The following is a 19,521-nucleotide window of genomic DNA, read 5'->3' on the forward strand; positions in this document are numbered from 1 at the left end:
ATGGAAAATTGCTACTATCTGCACAGGGTGTGAAGAAGCCCAAAATATTCCATGCAAGTCAAGTCTGTGCTCTTTTTCATCAGTTTTTATCCACTTATGTTGTGAACAATACTGCTAGTACATTTTTATTTTAAGTTGCTCCTAGTTTATATTTTGTATAAAGCTACAGTTTAAATAATTATAGAATAGGTTAAGTGACATTATTGTTGCACAGAAGTAGGTAAAATTATCCTGACTTTCAGTCATGTGCTCCATCTGTTTTGCATTCACTGACAACTGGTCACCGGACATTTGCTCTAGCATTGTATCTCTGTAACTTAGTGCCTTGTACAGGGGTGGACTGACCATTGGGGAACTCCGGCACTGCCCGAGGGCCCGAGGTCAGTAGGGGGCCCCATGAGGTGTCCCTGGTACCTTTCATAGGCTTTTTTGCGTGTGATTTGAGTGTGGGCGAAGACACAGGGGCCCTATGATCCCCTATTGTCAGTCCGCCCCTGGTCTTGTATTATTAGAGCATTTGTCTCTGACACATTGCAGCTTGTTATATTATTTAAACATGGTAGTAGTAAAAGTTAGTTTCAGGTTGAGAGGTTGAGTAAAAAGAATGGGTTGGGTTAATGGTACAAACTGGCTTGTGATATGATTCAGGCGCATGAGCAGGTCTCTATGTAAAGCTTAAAAATGACTTTTCTGCTGAGTACTCAAATGCATTAAACTGCTTGGCTTCATACAAGTTTCAAATTCCGTAGAGCATGCAAAATGCACGTAAAACACTCTTTAAGACATTTAATGTCTTTAAGACATTTTTGATGCTTGTGTGTACATATTTACAATCAGCTTTGCCACATAAAGCTCATTAATTCATATAGCTAGAGATGAGCAAACTGGATCACATAAACTGAGATTCATACAAGTCTGGACATATCAGCACACATAAATTATAATAAGAAAAGATGATCAGTGAGAAAGCAATCAATTGAATTTCACTTGGATCACCCTGACTGCTTGGAAATTTCTGGCAGAGAATATTTTTTAAATAATTGCTCATCTCTCAACATACCTCTACTCTTCTAGACCCTTTAACTAAATATTTATTCTATATTGATACTCTAAAATGGTATCAACTGTATGTTCAGGCACTACCAGGGGCGGACTGACCATTTGGAAACTCGGGCACTGCCCGAGGGCCCGGGGTCAGTAGGGGGCCCCATGGGATGCCCCTAGTACCTTTTTCATAGGCTTTTTTGAGTTTAGGCAAGGACACAGGGGCCACATGATCCCCTATTGCCCGACGGCCCCATGAGTTGTCAGTCCGCCCCTGGGCACTACCCAAATGTACCCCCTAACTTCCTTCTCTCTCTCTGTAGTTTATGTCAGCAGTATTTTTTTTTCTTTTACCTTGTTCCTATATTAAACAACAGCTTTTTTTTTAAATCCTTGTCACATTATCATTGGACATGCAAAATTATTGCAGTTTCAAAAATATTATTATTATACAGGATTTATATAGCGCCAACAGTTTGCGCAGCGCTTTACAATATAAGGGAGACAGTACAATTACAATACATTTCAGTACAGAAGGAATAGGAGGGCCCTGCTCATGGAGCTTACAATCTAAAAATAGATCAGTTCCTATTAAAGGAAGCAGTTCCCATTAAAACAACAGTCCTTTCCATGCTTGTACAGTATGGGGACAGACTCTTAGGAGTCAAGGCAGGAAGGAAGTCAGTTGTTTCATGTAGGGGGACAGGAACGCTAATTGATAGGTAGGTCTGACATTGCTGGTTAAGATTTCAGTGTACAAAATGCACTGCATTGTCAACCTAAACAAGTTAAAGTGGTTGTAAACCCTCACATATACCCAATGAAGTGATTGGCCTCAAGTGATACACAGAGATTAAACAAATCCTCCTACATAAGTTGTACGGTGTACCTGTTTATCTACAGCTGTCTTTCCCCCTACATCCATTCAATGTACTGAATTTAAACAGGATCTCAACTCTGAAAAGCAGGGGGCGGGGAGCTGAAATTGCACTCAGTGAGGAGAGCTCTGAATGCTGATTGGAGGGAAGGGACACATCCCCCTTTTACACAGCAGACAGGAACCCTCCCCTGTCACCTTTTTTTCCTTGGTGTCAGCAAAACCTGTAGGAAGTGATTTATGCTGAAATCAGAGGAACAAGGCAGCAGACAGAAATGAAAATTAGTGCTCTAGATTTGGACAAGTACTACAGAGGGATATGCTTTGTTCATAATTCATGTCTGAGGTTTACAACCACTTTAAAGTTTCTGACAGGTCAACTGTAATTTCAGTCTTTTTAAAGGACTGAACCATGGGAAAATGTATATGTATTGTAGAAATGTACTGGATATGTTTTTTTAAATATATTTTGCCCTAACATACACTTATATTATACTTATAGTATCTGCAGATCAAGAGAACAATGTGTTTTGGCTGCAGTGAATCTTGTTATTTTATGATATGCCAGCCCTTCTGGAAAATGCCATAACTGCATTTCAAGTTTTAAATAGGAATAATCACTGAGCTTGTGTTTCGGTCTTAATATCTACTTTTTGTACAACACTAGATATATTATTTTTCATTCTCTATATCATAAACCATTGCCTGATATTTTACATTGTGGAATTTTAAACTAGATAAGCTATGTGTATGCCTGTGTTTAGTCTAAATAAATAACAATAATAGGAACAATTTGTGAGCTTGGAACACATTTTCCATCAGAAGCTAATTCTAGGAAATATGAAACTATAACAAAATAAAACATTTGTTTTACAAGAAATTCTTATGGGTCATTATAACCCATACTGCTGCTGTCCTTATTTTACAGGCATACCAGGAAGTGACTACATCAATTCCAATTACATTGATGGTTACAGAAAGCAGAATGCATATATAGCAACACAAGGACCTCTGCCAGAAACCTTTGGAGATTTCTGGAGAATGATGTGGGAGCAACGCAGTGCTACAGTCGTAATGATGACCAAACTGGAAGAGAGATCAAGGGTAAGTATTTCTTTATTCTAATTTATCTAGTCATGCGTTTGTTTATGTGTGTTTCCAGTATATACATACCCACGGAGTTTACGTTTATAAAAGCAGGGTGTCTAAAGCTCACAGTTTTACAGTCCAACAGTCCCCTTGCCTTTATAGATATATAATTCAGTGACCACCAGCCTTTGCATTGTATTATTCACACTTACTATACATACAAGGGGCTCACACATTAAAACTATAGTAGAAGAGTATATTTTCACCACTCAGGGCATAACGGTAATTCTGCTGTGCGTTGAGAGATACTGTATATTCCTGTTTAAATTATATATATTATTGAATATGAAAAGCAATTTACATTAGCCCTTGCCCAAAGGAGCGTCAAGGCTAATACACCTACCTTGATAACTCAGAAATTCTCTAAGCTGGATTGTAGTAATAATAATTTAACACAGCAGAAACCTGTAAGGAATATGTCCCTTTATAAAGAATTCTTTGTTAAAATAAAACTCAAAGCAAATATTAAAAGCACAGTTTACTCTAGTTATCTGCTCATACAAAATAATGTATATTTAAACGCCACAGCTATTTGAAATAGCATTATATTCATTTTCCTTATTCCCCACACACCAAAAACCAAGCTGAAAATGCCAGTGCACTAATTCTAACATAGGCACTGAGGTTTGAAGAGAACTTTAGGCGGTCTTACACTACAGAAGGTAGGACAAGGATGCTTATTTTTCGACCGGTGAGGAACTGAAGGGACATGGTGATAGAGGAAGGCCCTGGGCTAAACAGATTGAATGACTATATGATCTGTAATAGGAAATAATTAACTTGAGGGTTTTTACTTTGGCAAAATTTCAAAAAAAAATCTGGGGACATTTGAGTGATATGATGCCATTCTGCAAATTACATTGATGTCATTGTAGAAAGTGAAATTAAAATGCAATTCCAACCTATACTGTACCTAAATATCCTTAAAATAACAGCCCCCCAATACCTATACTAACAAACCTGTGTAGGAAAGATGTATTTCAAAAAAAGCCAGTCACATTATCTCCCTTGTGTCAGCCTGCACTCTGACAGCAGCTAGTAAAGCCTGCAGTGGTGATGTCACCCATGGGCTTTAATGGGTCATTCATTGTCGGTTCTCCCCCCTCGCCCCTGAATCTGTGCCAGCTGCCAAAGGGGCGCCTGATCACGTGAGCAGACCAAATTGACTTTAAAATAGGTAAGTATATAGTGCATCTTTCTTACAGCGGTTAGTTAGCATAAGTGTTGGGTGGGAGTTTAAAGGCTAGTTAGGTATAAGCAGGAATTCCACTTTTTTTATAGGGGTGCAATGGGCTTTAAATGGCTCATGAATATTAGGGAAGCCGTAGCTATTGCCTGTTTATTGCCTAAGTATTGTCACAATTGCCTGCTTGTTGCTTGAGTATTGTAATGACTGGCCATTTGTTGCCTCAATATTGTCATGATTGTCCAGTTGTTGCTTACATATTATCACAGTTGCCCATTTGTTGGGTACGTATTTTAACAATTGGCCATTGTAGCCCTCATATAGTAACAGTTACTTCTTTGTTGTCCATGTGTTCTCAGGTTTGTTTGTTTGTTTGTTTGTTTGTTATGTTTTTTTTTCCTATCTATTGTCACTACCTAACCAATCTGCTGTTATCCCTGTGTTGCATCACAACTCCCTACATGCACTGCTATTAAACCTTTTAATACTTTGTGGTGTGTCATTCACTGATTGGTTGCTTGGGGTGGTTTGAAGGGCATTACAGCAGTTGAAAGGCAACACGGAAGGTACATAATATTTCTTCAAGCTAATTTGGATCTAAACAGCATCATATGCCAAAATGTGAGGCAGTTCCGTTTAATGTGTATTATAGCATAGATGTTGCTTACTTAGCTGTTTTTATTAGTGACAAAAGAATGTAAAAGTAAGGAATTCATTAATCACATCACACATCAATCTTTTTTGTGGATGGCACTGTAAGCTTCATTCCACCACAAGGTCACTTTCTATGTAAGATGTTCTCATTACTCTCATTAGTGAATGTGCTGCATCGCATGCCATCTTTATCCACTATTTAGTTTATGCTCCAGTCACTTTCATTTCTACATTAATAATGGCCATAACTTTAGCTTGAAAATGTTCAGAGGATGTGCGACTCCATACACTATTTATTGTTCAATATCAGCAGTGGGTTTCCAGAAGATTAACTGTTTCTTCTCCAACAGCTATAAATGTATGGCAGCTAAAAATCTGTCCAAAGCCTTCTCTTGGGCAAAGTCTGAGCCAGTATGTGGCTTGTGATAAGCCTTCCAGGCTCAGATTTTTCCTCCTTGCACAATGTTGATAACATTCCCCAGTGGGTTTTATAAAGCCCAGATCAATTCTGTCCTCGCAGACTTCTGTTAGATCAGTTCAGCAAATGCTATATCCTGAGCTTAGATATCTATGAACAGAACAATTTCATACATAATCTAATGGGAGTTAGTTTGAAGTTCCCCTACAGTGGAATAAACAAAGCATATATGCTAAAGTATTCACAGTGATCTGACTGTACAGGACTGCAGAATATGTAGTAACTGGAGTGAAAGTGTTTGTACATGCATTTTCATTTATAATTTAAATTGTAAAGTCCAGGATCTAGCAATTGTATTTTTTTTAATCCGTGGTAAAAGTGGTTTGCCCCAGCTTGCATTTCTACTTACTTGAGATCCTGAAACACACTTTCAGATTATACGAAGACAGTAATGGGGCTGTGCATTTCAATGATGCAGTTAGTGGCAAAACTAGAAGTATACACTGTTATCTATAATTTATCAAATTCTAATGCAGGAACTGATCATACCACTAGTCCTGCATTCTGCACTTGTGTTTGTAGTATGTTATTAGGAGCCTGTGCTGACCACTGTTGTTTGCAATACATATCTAGGAGTGAGCACAGTCAGGCATAATAACCTACAGAACCTTTTAGGTTCATTTCCACACTGGGCATAAAAAAATGCCATTTCTAGAGGCATTTGGTGTTTTGTTTTTCCTGCCTAAAAACACCCCTCCATGTTATCTTGTGTTCCCTTGCACACATCGGTGTTTAGAGGCAAAGCATTTGGAGGCAGAAAAAAACCCTTTCCTTCTCCATTCAGGAGAGGAGCATTTTGGCTTAAAAAAAACTTTGTAAATGCGCCTAATCATTAGGAGTATTAATGCTTGGGCGTTTTTTTTCAGTAGCTAGTATAAATGAATATTCTAGTCAATTAAGTTAAAAAATGCCTAATTGCTTGACTCGCATACACACACCTTAACACGTTTACAGAAACGTGGCTTAGGCCCATTTTTTAGCTGCTTTTCTCCTGCCAGGAGAAAGGCATTTAGGAGAGTGCCAGTGTGCATGGACCTCTAAAGCTGAATTCCAGGTATGACTATTGTTACATAGTTACATGCAAATCCATCTGAGACAAATGTAAGTATCTATGTGCCTTATAGGCACTACTACTACAGTGATATCCACTAGCTTCCTGGTCCCATGCTGAGGGTCCCATGCAGGCTGCCCTGCTTCTTAGTAAAGACAGGGGATTGCTCACTCGGCACAGGTACCATTCAGAGCACCCTTTCTCAATGAATGCAAAGTTTTTTCTGATTGCAGGAGGCAGAGAGGTGGGTCAGTGACATCACACTTTCTACCTCGTCCAATCAGAAAACACTTTGCATTAGTTGAGAGAATGCACAGTTTTCTCTAAATGGCACTTAAGCTGAACGAGTGACCTGCTGTGTTTACTAAGCAGCAGGGCAGCCATTCGGCACGAAACCCAAAAGCAAGCAGTGATCACTGTAGCAGTGCGTACTGCAAATGATTACCAGCTTCCACGGGGATCACACATGAATGGTTCATGTGTAGTTACAAGCTGGCCCAATGTAACTATGCAAAAATAGCCTTACCAATACTTCAGCTTTAAAGTGACTCTCAAAGATGCTTCAAATAGACGGCACCACTGGACATGAATAGGGTGCTGGCCGCAAAAAAAGAAAGAAAAACAAACAGGAGGGAAGCAGATGTCTACTCTCCGGAAACCCAAAGCAATATACTAAATGAAAAAATTAAAGCAGCACTCCTCAGCACCTTATTACTCTACTTGTGTTATAGATATACAGACCGTCACTATACTCAAGTGCAAAAATTGCTAAAGTGCAAAAAAGTACAAAAACAAAGTGCTATATGCAAAAACCCTGTATGAATATAATATATGTCAAATCAATATCAACATGTTCTAATAAATGTGACAGATTATAGAACACCCCCTCATACAGTGTACATTATAAAACATAAATGTGCCAGTTTGTGCAAAAAATGATATATAACAATAATTTTTAATGTGTAAAAAACAATATATATATATATGTTAATAGTCCATAGCATAACGTGATGCAAGAAAAAAGAAGTCCTTCAATTTATACAGTCATGGCCGAAATTGTTGGCACCCTTGATATTTTTCCTGAAAATCAAGTTTTTCACACAAAAAAGGTATTGCATTAACACATGTTTTGCTATACACATGTTTATTCCCTTTGTATGTATTGGAACAAATATAAAACAGAGGCAGAAAAGCAAATATGACATAATGTCACACAAAACCCCAAAAATGGGCTGGACAAAAGTATTGGCACCCTTAACTTAATATTTGGTTGCACACCCTTTGGAAAACATAACTGAAATCAGTCGCTTCCTATAACCATCAATAAGCTTCTGACACCTCTCACCCGGAATTTTGGACCACTCTTCCTTTGCAAACAGCTCCAGGTCTCTCTTATTGGAAGGACACCTTTTCCCAACAGCAATTTTAAGATCTCTCCACAGGTGTTCAATGGGATTTAGATCTGGGCTCATTGCTGGCCACTTCAGAACTCTCCAGCGCTTCTTTGCCATCCATTTCTGAGTGCTTTTTGACGTATGTTTGGGGTCATTGTCCTGCTGGAAGACCCAGGATCTTGGACGCAAACCCAGCTTTCTGACACTGGGCCCTACAGTGCGACCCAAAATCCTTTGGTAATCCTCAGATTTCATGATGCCTTGCACACAGTCAAGGCACCCAGTGCCAGAGGCAGCAAAACAACCCCAAAACATCATTGAACCTCCACCATATTTTACCGTAGGTACTGTGTTTTGTTCTTTGTAGGCCTCATTCCGTTTTCGGTAAACAGTAGAATGATGTGCTTTACCGAAAAGCTCTATCTTGGTCTCATCTGTCCACAAGACGTTTTCCCAGAAGGCTTTTGGCTTACTCAAGTACATTTTGGCAAACTGTAGTCTTGCTTTTTTATGTCTCTGTGTCAGCAGTGGGGTCCTCCTGGGTCTCCTGCCATAGCGTTTCATTTCATTTAAATGTCGACGGATAGTTCGCGCTGACACTGATGCTCCCTGAGCCTGCAGGACAGCTTGAATGTCTTTGGAACATGTTTGGGGCTGCTTATCCACCATCCGGACTATTCTGCGTTGCAATCTTTCATCAATTTTCCTCATCCGTCCACGACCAGGGAGATTAGCTACAGTGCCATGGGTTGCAAACTTCTTGATAATGTTGCGCACTGTGGACAAAGGCAAATCTAGTTCTCTGGAGATGGACTTGTAACCTTGAGATTGTTGATATTTTGCCACAATTTTGGTTCTCAGGTCCTCAGACAGTTCTCGTCTCCTCTTTCTGTTGTCCATGCTTAGTGTGGCACAGACAGACACACAATGCAAAGGTTAAGTGAACGTCTCTCCTTTTTATCTGCTTTCAGGTGTGATTTCTATATTGCCCACACCTGTTACTTGCCCCAGGTGAGTTTACAGGAGCATCACATGCTTGTAACATTCTTATTTATCCGCAGTTGTGAAAGGGTGCCAATACTTTTGTCCAGCCCATTTTTGGAGGTTTGTGTGACATTATGTCGAATTTGCTTTCTTTCCTCCCTTTTTTTGTTTTGTCCCAATACACACAAAGGGAATAAACATGTGTATAGCAAAACATGTGTTAATGCAATACGTTTCGTGAGAAATACATGATTTCCTGGAGAAATATCAAGGGTGCCAACAATTTCGGCCATGACTGTATATGTATGCATTTTTGATTCATGTGTTTCTTAAAAAATCATTACCACACTGTGTTTGTCCACCACCAAATGAATTGAATAAACTCACTAGAGCTCCATGCTGGTCAAATTATAAACCAGCTACTGCGCATTGTCTCTGGGAGCAACGATCTGCAGCGATGTCAATGACTCCTATAAGCTTTAGCAATTTTTGCACTTGAGTATATTGATGGTCTGTATATCTATAATACAAGTAGAGTAATAGGGTGTCGGGGAGCACTGTTTTAATTCGTTCTTAAAGTGACTTTGTCATGAGAAAAATATGAAGGCTCCCATTCCTGGCCATCTTTTGAAAATGCTAGTTACTTTACTCATTTACAGTACGCTTGTTCTAGGTCTTTTGAGTCAAAGATTATTCCAAAAATTATTATTATTATTCTCATACAGGAAATAAATGTAACATATTACATGATATATTACAGCTTACCAGTCAATACATGTGGTGGCTGCATTCGTTTTCCTCTTTTCAAGGTTTTTCCTTTATTTTTACATGGTGATTCTGTCAGTAACACACTTCCAGCCCCCAGGATGACAACACCCTTCGCTCTTCTATTGTCTAAAATTGTGTGGTTATGTAGTCCCTAGACAACAATGTGATTGGTAACAGTCATTACAGGCAGAGAGCACAAGGAGTTGTCAGCCCACAAGATTTCTGGCAAGATTAAGAGTTTAACCTATCAAACAGATATAATAAAACCCCTTCAAATATATATTTAACAGGACAAAAGGCACCAAATATAAGAATGTATTTGGTAGGGTTTCCATAAATAAGGGCAAGAGGTGTTCAAGCTTTTGGCATGCCCTACTTAGCTCTCAAGCCTTTGTGGCAGCTGCTCCCTTGAAATGACATTGTGAAGATCTGTTTCTGCTGTTCATTCCTCCTTTCTGTATAGCTACATATATGACCCACCTGCAGTGCTTTTATTTTTGTATTACTGCTTGACTCATTGGCATTAGTAGTAAGCAGTATTTTTTTCTGCAGGTAAATGGAATTATTCTTATGGTCACCTGCTTTATCTTTGCAGTAATACATAAGTATACATTATAGCTGTAAAATGTTGGGTTTATATGAATGGCAATCAAATACACAAAAAAATCATTTGGCAAATGCTGAGTCTAGAAAAGCGTAACAAGGCTGAAATAGCTAATGCCATTCAATATTCTAGACAGACATTTTTCATTATAAATGCATAACTTATTCTTCCCATGAACACATTTGCCAAATGTTGATGTGCCAAGTTGTCAGCGTTAAAATGGAAGAATTATATGTGTTTGCCTAGCCATGCTTTTAACTGAATCTTAAGACGCCCATCAGCTTATTTCTGCATATACCAGCAATTTTCATTTTCTTTAGATAATGGTTTGTGATGTAATAATAACAGTAATAATCTTTTTTCAATAAACGGTGATTGCACTGAAAATAGTGGTTTTATTGTCATATTTTGTGTTACCATGAAATCTGTGAAACATTTGCAGCTTATTGTGCTTGCAGTTGCAAAAGCATCGTTTGCCACTAAATAATTTTTTGTAAGCATGTGCATTATTTTTAATTTTCAATAATAATTTCTTCTTATTAAAAGAAAAAAAAAGAAAGGGGAAAAAAATTATATATATATATATATATATATATATATATATATATATATATACAGTTGTGTTCAAAATAATAGCAGTCAGGCATCACTAACCTGATCAGTCACTGTTTTTGGTAGAAACGATATTTCTACATGGCAAATAATTTACTAGCAGGTGTAGTAGAGTAATAGAAATGCAACAGACTCAACAGTCATGACATGCATGCTGCTGATTCTGTGTAATTGAATCACTAATTGAAAGGGGCATGTTCAAAATAATAGCGGTGTGGAGTTCTATTAGTGAGGTCATTCATTCTTTGAAAAACAGGTGGCAATTATTGCCCTTATTTAAGGAAGGAAGGCAGCAAATGTTCTACATGCTGATTACAGTGCATTTCTCTCTGAAATTCTGAGGAAAATTGGTCGTTCCAGACATTGTTCAGAAGAACAGCGTACCTTGATTAAAAAGTTGTTTGGAGAGGGGAAAACATTTAAAGAAGTGCAGAAAATGATAGGCTGCTTAGCTAAAATGATCGCAAATGCTTTAAAATGGCAACCAAAACCTGAAAGACATGGAAGAAAGCGAAAAACTACCATTCGAATGGATAGAAGAATAGCCAAAAAGGCAAGGACTCAGCCAACAATCAGCACCAGGAAGATCAAAGAAGGTGTAAAGTTCCCTGTGAGTACTGTTACAATTAGAAGACGCCTATGTGAAGCCAAGCTATCTGCAAGATGCCCCCGCAAAGTCCCACTGTTGAAAAAAAGACGTGCTGAAGAGATTACAATTTGCCAAAGAGCACATTGACTGGCCTAAAGAGAAATGACGCAATATTTTGTGGACTGATGAAAGTAAGATTGTTCTTTTTGGGTCTAGTGGCCGGAAATAGTTTGTCAGACGACCCCCAAACACTGAATTCAAGCCACAAAAGCATGGTTGCACAAGCATCATGATATGGGGATGTTTCTCATACTACGGTGTTGGGTCTATTTATCGCATACCAGGGATCAGTTTGAATACATCAGAATACTTGAAGAGGTCATGCTGCCTTATGCTTAAGAGGAAATGCCCTTGAAATGGGTGTTCCAACAAGACAACGACCCCAAACACACCAGTAAACATGCAACTTCTTGGTTCCAGACCAACAAGATTGACGTTATGGAGTGGCCAGCCCAATCCCCGGATCTTAATCCAATAGAAAACTTGTGGGGTGATCAAAAATGCAGTTTCTGAGGCAAAACCAAGAAATAGAGAAGAACTGTGGAATGTAGTCCAAATCATCCTGGGCTGGAATACCTGTTCACAGGTGCCAGAAGTTGGTTGTCTCCATGCAACACAGATGTACAGCACACTTTTCCACTTCTCCATTTCTGGGGAGTTAACATATGGACTTTCCTTTTGTGGACACTTATTAACTATGCTTATTCCATGAGGATATACATTATATTCTCATGTGACACACGGTGTTATTATTTAATGTATCATATGCAGATTATTAGCACTTTATTATCAGCATGAGTAGCACCTTTTTCTGGTTATTTTAGATTATAGTGTGTTTTTTTCACTTTTTAAGGCAGCTTCTCTTCTTATATGGGAATGATTTGATTGATTTGGAGGTGGCGCCCTTACATTTTTGTTTGTATTTGTATGGTTTTAAATTGTGTCCTCATTTTCTGTATGTATGTTGTGTGTTGCCCTGTACTGTACAGTATGTTTGGGTGTGTCCCTCAGAAGACATAATATGCCCCTTCTAGATTTATTTCAATCTGTTTAGCCAACAGTTTCATCTAAGTATGACAGGTTTGTTATAACCCTTCCTTTGTCCAAACCTTAATGCAATGTTTTGGGTGTAATTTATTTTTATATATTTATTAGTGGCATTTAAGTAGTGCCAACAATTTATGCACTTAGTACATACTGTACATTCACATCAGTCCCTGCCCTATCTCACTTGCATATATACACAAACACTAAGGCCAAACTAGTCAGGAGACAATCAACTTACCAGCTTGTCTTTGGGAGAAAACTGGAGTACCAGGAGAAAACCCATGCACTAATAAACTACCGTGCTGCCTGTAGGGATTTAAATTATAATTGTTCCACTTCAAGCCCATTAAACTACAGCATATTTTATAAATAGATTGTGGTTTCCTTTAATATTTGCTTCTCATAACACATTGAAAATGTGATAGGTAACAAACATTTAGGTTTGTTTTACTGAGAAATTATTATGATAAAAGAAAAGAAAAATATATATTATGCATTCTAGATAGAGAGGTTGAGTTTTGATGAAATAGCCACAGTCAAGCACTTATGAGCCAGCTTTAGTTCAGTAGATAGATATGGAATCAGTCTATTTTAATGTCATATATAAAAGGTTTTTTTTAACAACTGTGTTCCCACTCTAAAGGAACTAATTATCAGGTATTGTAAATATGAGATCTAGGACACAGTAACAAATATAATAAAAGATAACTTTTATTAATGTATATTATATGTAACCAAAAGCATACAGTAGTAGTTTATAAAAAAATATTTTGTATACTTCTTTTAGACTTTAAATCCATTATGGGTAGAAAACTGTTTATTTTTTTATAGAAAATAATATTTGTCAAAATATTCCATAAATTGGTGTCTCACCCTCTAATAAATTAATTCACATTATAGAATCCTCAACAAAACGGTTTTAATTCCCAACTGCTAAGGGATGAGTTTCAGGGTCTTTTACAATAGGTGACACGTGATCCAAGCCCCAATTCCAAACACATGAATACAATGATTTACAAATCGCATAAACCCATATGTTATTTACAATAGAAAATAAAAAAACATATCAAATTGGGGCTGTATATACTGTATGTTCAAATCAAAAGCAACTCAAGAAAAGGTAGCCTGTATCCACTGTATTGAACTAGACCTAATTGACTACATAATTTAGATTCACAATGCTTTCATCTTGTGTGTTAATGGACCACATATTGCAGAAATCACAATGCATTTACAGCAGTACCATGCTGTACAGATAGGCAGAAAGGTTAGAAATGGTAAATGACAAGTTTAGTATATTCACCAAACCAGATGAACATTAGTCAATGACCCTTGTAAAGTTTTCTAAGCAAAGCAGTTCATATAGTGTCGACAAAGTAGAATCCAATCTCTTGCATAAAGCATCACCCCATTCTGTAATTGGAATTTGTAATTACATTCATTACATTATTGACACTATTTAAAGGACAATTCCATATTGTATAAAAAAAATCCAAAGGATGACCTAAGTTTAGTGGTGTATCAGTAAATCCAAAAGATTATGTGCATATGGAACTATGTCTTGTCCGAGCTTTCTGCAGCAGAAACAAATGTTCATTGTACAGGGAGTGGTTCAGTCTCACCAGTATTCAAAAGAAGAAATATCCTGAAAATCTTTTTAGTATAAGTGAGGGTTTGGTAGTGGCTCTTGGTCACATACTAAACACTAGAAGGGAGTATAGCAGGTATAATCTACCTGCCTTGATATTTTTGCTTTGGGGAGGCTTTCTTGGAAGGCATGGGAATGCAAAGTAGTAATGTATGGCAAGTATAAGTGAGTCAAATATGGATTTGTCACATCTTTATAAATAGTCTGTATAGTTTGTAAATAGTATAATATATACAATAGAAAACTATGCTCTTTACCAGATATTCTTGCTATTCATGCCATTGAAAATTAGATCTTTCTTTCTCCTGCTTCCTGTACAGATCTCAAGGTTTAATCTCCCCTCTTGCACTGGAATGTTCTTTTAACAGTTCCTCATATTGTTTGGGGGCTCGAGTGTTAACATTTCTCTTCTTGAGTATTCATATACACTTACCTGCCATGGCCACTAGGAAAGGACTCAACTTGTTTTGTGTGACTTTATCTCATACCATAGAAATGCAGCAAGAGAAGTGGGAACTGAACCAAAGTGGACTGGTACTGAGCCAAGAAATATGGCAGGGCAATTTAGCCGCCATAGTCTTTGAGACTTATAAAATCCATAATTACATAGTTAGTCATGTTGAAAAAAGTTAATCCATTCCAACCAATAAAAAAACTAATAGAAAACCTCCATATACACAATCATATATCCACAGTTGATCCAGGGCCAAAAAAATTCCAAAAATCCCCAATAAACCATGATCCAATTCACTATCTTGAGGGAGTATATATGGGACCATGTAATGACCCAGCTAAGCAGTACTACTTATAGCTGAAATATAATTTTGAATCTAATGTACCCTTTTGTTGAGCAGCAAAATATTTATTATACATAGATTTATCTTGCTAATTCCCAACATGCAGCTAATTTTTCACCTATACCGCAACATAACAAAAAGTATGTGACCTTCTTTTGACCTTACCACATGTTGGGAATGTGGTGAAAGGTTTTTCACATTTTGTTTTACTTTGCAGAATGTTTTATGCACATTATTTATTAATAGGCATGTGTAAAAAATGCATGCTGCTTCCACTTCCACTGCATGTTAATAAACTTTTGAACTTCCAATACCTAGAAACCGACAGTTTTATTAAACCAGGTCATTCTGTTAACAAACTCTTTGCGTCCCTAAGATATAAAACTAGATATTACAAAAAATAAAATTACATTTGTACAGAAATAGTTCTGAAAAAAAGGAAAACTAGAAAGTATATCATCTTTTTATTTTTAGTTTAAAATGAATTTAATTTTATTTAAACTGAATTAAAATTTTGGTTGAAAAATAAATTCTATTCAGCTACAGTATGTATTACTAACTCAAAAAAGTCCCTTCTATTGCTCTCAACCTCCTTGAAATTGCAAATTTATTTATTTTTTTTTTGCTGCTGTGATCCGACTTCCTGTTAAAAGGTGGATACGTTCTTTCTTTATGGTCCCACTGTATATAGGAACGTAGCCAACCTCTCTTGCTTGCTCCTGAAGTGGACTTTAGACTAAAGGGTTTGTAGTTTAGATAGAGAAATACATATGACCACAACAAAAGTGCAGGGGGAAAAGGAGAGGCAGAAAAGGAGAGGCAGAAAAATAGAGTAAGAAACAATGTAATGAAAAATAGATTACTAGGGCCAACAAGTAGTCAATATGTACTGATTATTTTTGGAGAATAAGGATATTGGTTAGTGTCGCTTTAATCCAACGTACATCTCCCAAATTAGTATTTTCATTAGCAAAACCCCACTTTTTTATTTCTATATGGTGCATTTAGTTTTTGCTGTGGCCATCCTGTAAAGCATATATTATAGACTCAGACTGCAGTGTAGATATTGGTAATTGCATTCTCAATGGTGTACATAAGTACTGTGGCTGGCAGTATTGTTTATAGATGTTTTTCATTAACATTTATTGACTTCCTTAAGTCCTTTTCATTGCCTTCCAGTTGATTTGATGAAACGTTTTATGGTGTTTTTGGCAGATAAGTACTTACTGTTATATGGCCACTGGACAGATGGACTTTATGCTTTGTTTATGGACTAATCATCTTCTTGACAGTCATTTCATGAATATTTAGCTGTACTCATACTATTGCATGAGGGGTTAAAATTTATAATTTTTGCTGCCTGGTTTTAGATTTGTATGTGAAATAATAGTAACAATGATTTTGGTTTTGTGGCTCATTACATAGTTGCACAGTTCATAGTTGGGTCAACTGAAAAAAGTCACATATTCATCTCATTCACAAGAAAAAGATTATTTTGCACCCATATCTAAAGTCCACAACATGTGGTTTGAGCACTGCATATGTTGTGAACATTTTTATCTGCATCGCCTATTGTACTGTTTGGTTCTCATTGTTTTTTTTGCTAGTTTATTTATTGCATCTGTTTCTGACCCAAATTGCCTGTTTTACACATTTGTCAGAACTAGTAGCATCATGAGGTTACCTTTTTCTGTGTATGACAAGCTACTGTTGCTAAGCTGGTACAGTACTAGGACCCTATTTAGAAGGTTTTTAGTATAAGTTACTCCTTTTGGTCTGCCATAGTCACTTTCTTTTTATTTGTACCTGGATGAAAAATATAAATATTTGCCTAGATTATGGGGAACATTTAAGTAGCCCAGGTTTTGGATGACATTGGGGTTTGTAGAATCATTTGTACTAACAGTTTTCATTTCTTATCTTGTAGATAAAGTGTGATCAGTACTGGCCAAGCAGAGGAACAGAAACATATGGCCTTATTCAAGTGACTCTACTGGACACTGTTGAGCTCGCTACTTACTGTGTCAGGACATTTGCTCTATACAAGGTATATGTTTAACTTAATAGAAGTTTAGCAGAAATAGCACATACCCTCAAATTTTATAAATTTTTACAAACCACTCAGAAAACTTAAGCTTTAGAAAATGAAAATTGAATAATAAGCCAGCAAGTTGTTGAGGTTAATTTACTAAGGCCCAGTTCACACTTGTGCTTTGTCTGTAGTTAAGGCAGCTCATTCATTTCAATGGGCTGCCCTAACCACAGAAATGTGGGTAAAGATGTCCACGACCCTTTTTGAAAATTGCACAGCACAGGATTACACGGTGCTGCAGGCATGTTACCAATGCTTGGGGGTACCATTAAGAATTAATAATACCCACGTGTAGCTGCTAAACAGCAACATGTTTCATGAATGCACACAATTTTGTGCATGTTCTCAGCACGCAAAAGTGTGAACTTAGCCTAAAGTATTTCAGGCTGTTTACTTTTTAAGTATATGCTCGTCTTAAAAAGTAAATGTTAAATAAGGTGAAGCTATGTTTACTACGAATGTCTAAATGTTTGCAAGGGAAAAACAGAATTTTTTCTTGCATATAACTGGAAGATTGAAGTGAAGACAGTGTCATCTTATTCATTAAGCTAGGTGAAAATTCACTTTGAAATGCAGAACATTCACATTGCTAAGTAAACAATCTCTTCTACTAGTAAAACACAACAAACTCTTACCATGCATGATCGAAATTCAGCTGGTTCAGCAGGGACCAGCCAAATATCGATCCATATATGGGCAGCCTGGTTGTACACAAGTTGATCTATGGATTGACTTGTGTACAGCCAGCCTGTTGGAAAATGATCTCTCAATAAGCACTATAGCTGGCAGCACTGATCAGTGTATTCTGTCTGCAGGGAAGTCTTCCCACACTTTGAATACGATAACTCAGTTGGAGGGATTCCCCCATCCACAACAAGTGTGCAGATGGGGGAATTGATTCATTATCTTATGTTCAACCTGGTGGTTGAGCGAAAAAAATGACTGAAAATTACCCATGTATGGCCAGGTTAATGAGCACAACAAGCACAAAGTCATGTATTCAATTCTGAGCTGAAAATGTGTTGCTTGGTGGAGGAACTAAGCTTCTGCATTTATCGCCTAATTATGGTACAGATGATCAAGACTTTGAAAAAAAATTCCAAACAGAAACTAGTTAAAGAGTAACTCCACTTTTGTAGGGAGAAAAAACATTCCTCTTTATGTCACCAATGTACATAGTAGGGATTTTAACAAACCTTTTTGCAGAATTCTACCTTTTGTGATTCTGAAGAAATAGCTGTTTCTTCAAAATAACTGTTTGTCTGTGTCCATATACAGAGTGAATCTGTATGGGAGTCATTACATAATTATCAGTCAGATGCTGTGCCTCCAGGGCTCTAATGAGGAAATTGGCAGGGTCTGTATCCGTTTAGACATGATTTTTCTTTGGGAGTATCTCATCAAAAATGACATTTTGTTGCAGGGGATGCCTTAGTGCAGACTTCTGGGAAAATCAGTGAGGCAATCACACAAGCAGGGAATGGCATTACTGGGGGTGTTCTTTATACCATTTGTATACAGAACACCTCCAAGTAGCCATATTGAACTGCAAATGACTGCATTGCTGATGGAAAAGGAAAGGTAATTTAAATAACTTTCAATTACAGTGTGACTCTTGTTGCAATTGTGTATACTATGGTTTTTTTTTGCATTTTTTTCCCATTTAACCCTTTAAGGAGATCAGAGAGATGAAGGAATTAATTAGTGTGCATTATAGTTACCTAAAGATCACTTGAATGGGCTGCCTTATGTGCAACAAACATGCCAAAAAAGCTCCTGCACCTTTTCAGGCATGGAGTATTGCGGATTTTTTTCAGTGTGAGTTTTAGCGCATTTGCAGCACATTTGTAGAGTTTGCTAACCGTATTTGGAGTGCCATTAATAATTAATGGCACCCAAATGCACATTCTGCATTTTGCAGCAATTTTAGCACAATCTAGCTATAATTTACACGAGGTTAAAGCAGTAATCACAAGGCAAGTTATATGTTTACACACCCATACTTTCCTGCCTAGATGACATTAACAAAATCTACTAAAAAAAAACATTTCTAGTAGTCTAATTGCCCAGTATCATTCCCATTGTCTTATGCGTATTTGGCTTATTCATGCTCACCAAGCAATGTCTAAACTTCCACTAGTTTCAAAGCCCTTCCTTGGTTTCTGTGCTCCAAATCATGATTTCACAGTATTACCTTTTCCTGTATATGGAAATAATAGTGCAGCCATTCATGTTTACATATACCAGAGACCAAAGTGGTGGTTAGGGCCAAGAGGAGGGGTGGCCTCTAAAAGCATGTCACCCGAGATAAGATTCTTCCTTTTCTTTCCTATAGGGAACTCCTCTTGTAAACTTCTACTGGTCAGTCCTGCAGCTATTAGCTTCTTTTACCAGAACAGTTTTTATCAAGCTAGACATTTTCTTTGCTGTATTTAAAAAAGAAATACTAATATAATGACACAGGAGGTAAATGATCTGATTTCCTCC

At 37.2% G+C, this 19,521-nt stretch overlaps 1 protein-coding gene across 30 annotated transcripts in view; it reads left to right on the forward strand.

Annotated features, from left to right (window-relative positions):
- The window catches only part of PTPRD (protein tyrosine phosphatase receptor type D), a 2,222,737-nt gene that overhangs the window by 2,151,740 nt on the left and 51,476 nt on the right, over positions 1-19,521 (forward strand). For all 30 annotated transcript variants that reach the window (XM_089678099.1, XM_089678100.1, XM_089678098.1 and 27 more), the window contains 2 exons: positions 2,850-3,025; positions 16,870-16,989. In XM_089678099.1, the coding sequence (XP_089534225.1) occupies positions 2,850-3,025; positions 16,870-16,989 (296 nt within the window). The remainder of the gene's footprint in view (positions 1-2,849; positions 3,026-16,869; positions 16,990-19,521) is intronic.

Source organism: Staurois parvus, unplaced genomic scaffold (genome assembly GCF_062004578.1).
Source record: "Staurois parvus isolate SC_StPar_1 unplaced genomic scaffold, SC_StPar_1.0 ptg000198l, whole genome shotgun sequence".
Taxonomy (NCBI): Eukaryota; Metazoa; Chordata; class Amphibia; order Anura; family Ranidae; genus Staurois; species Staurois parvus.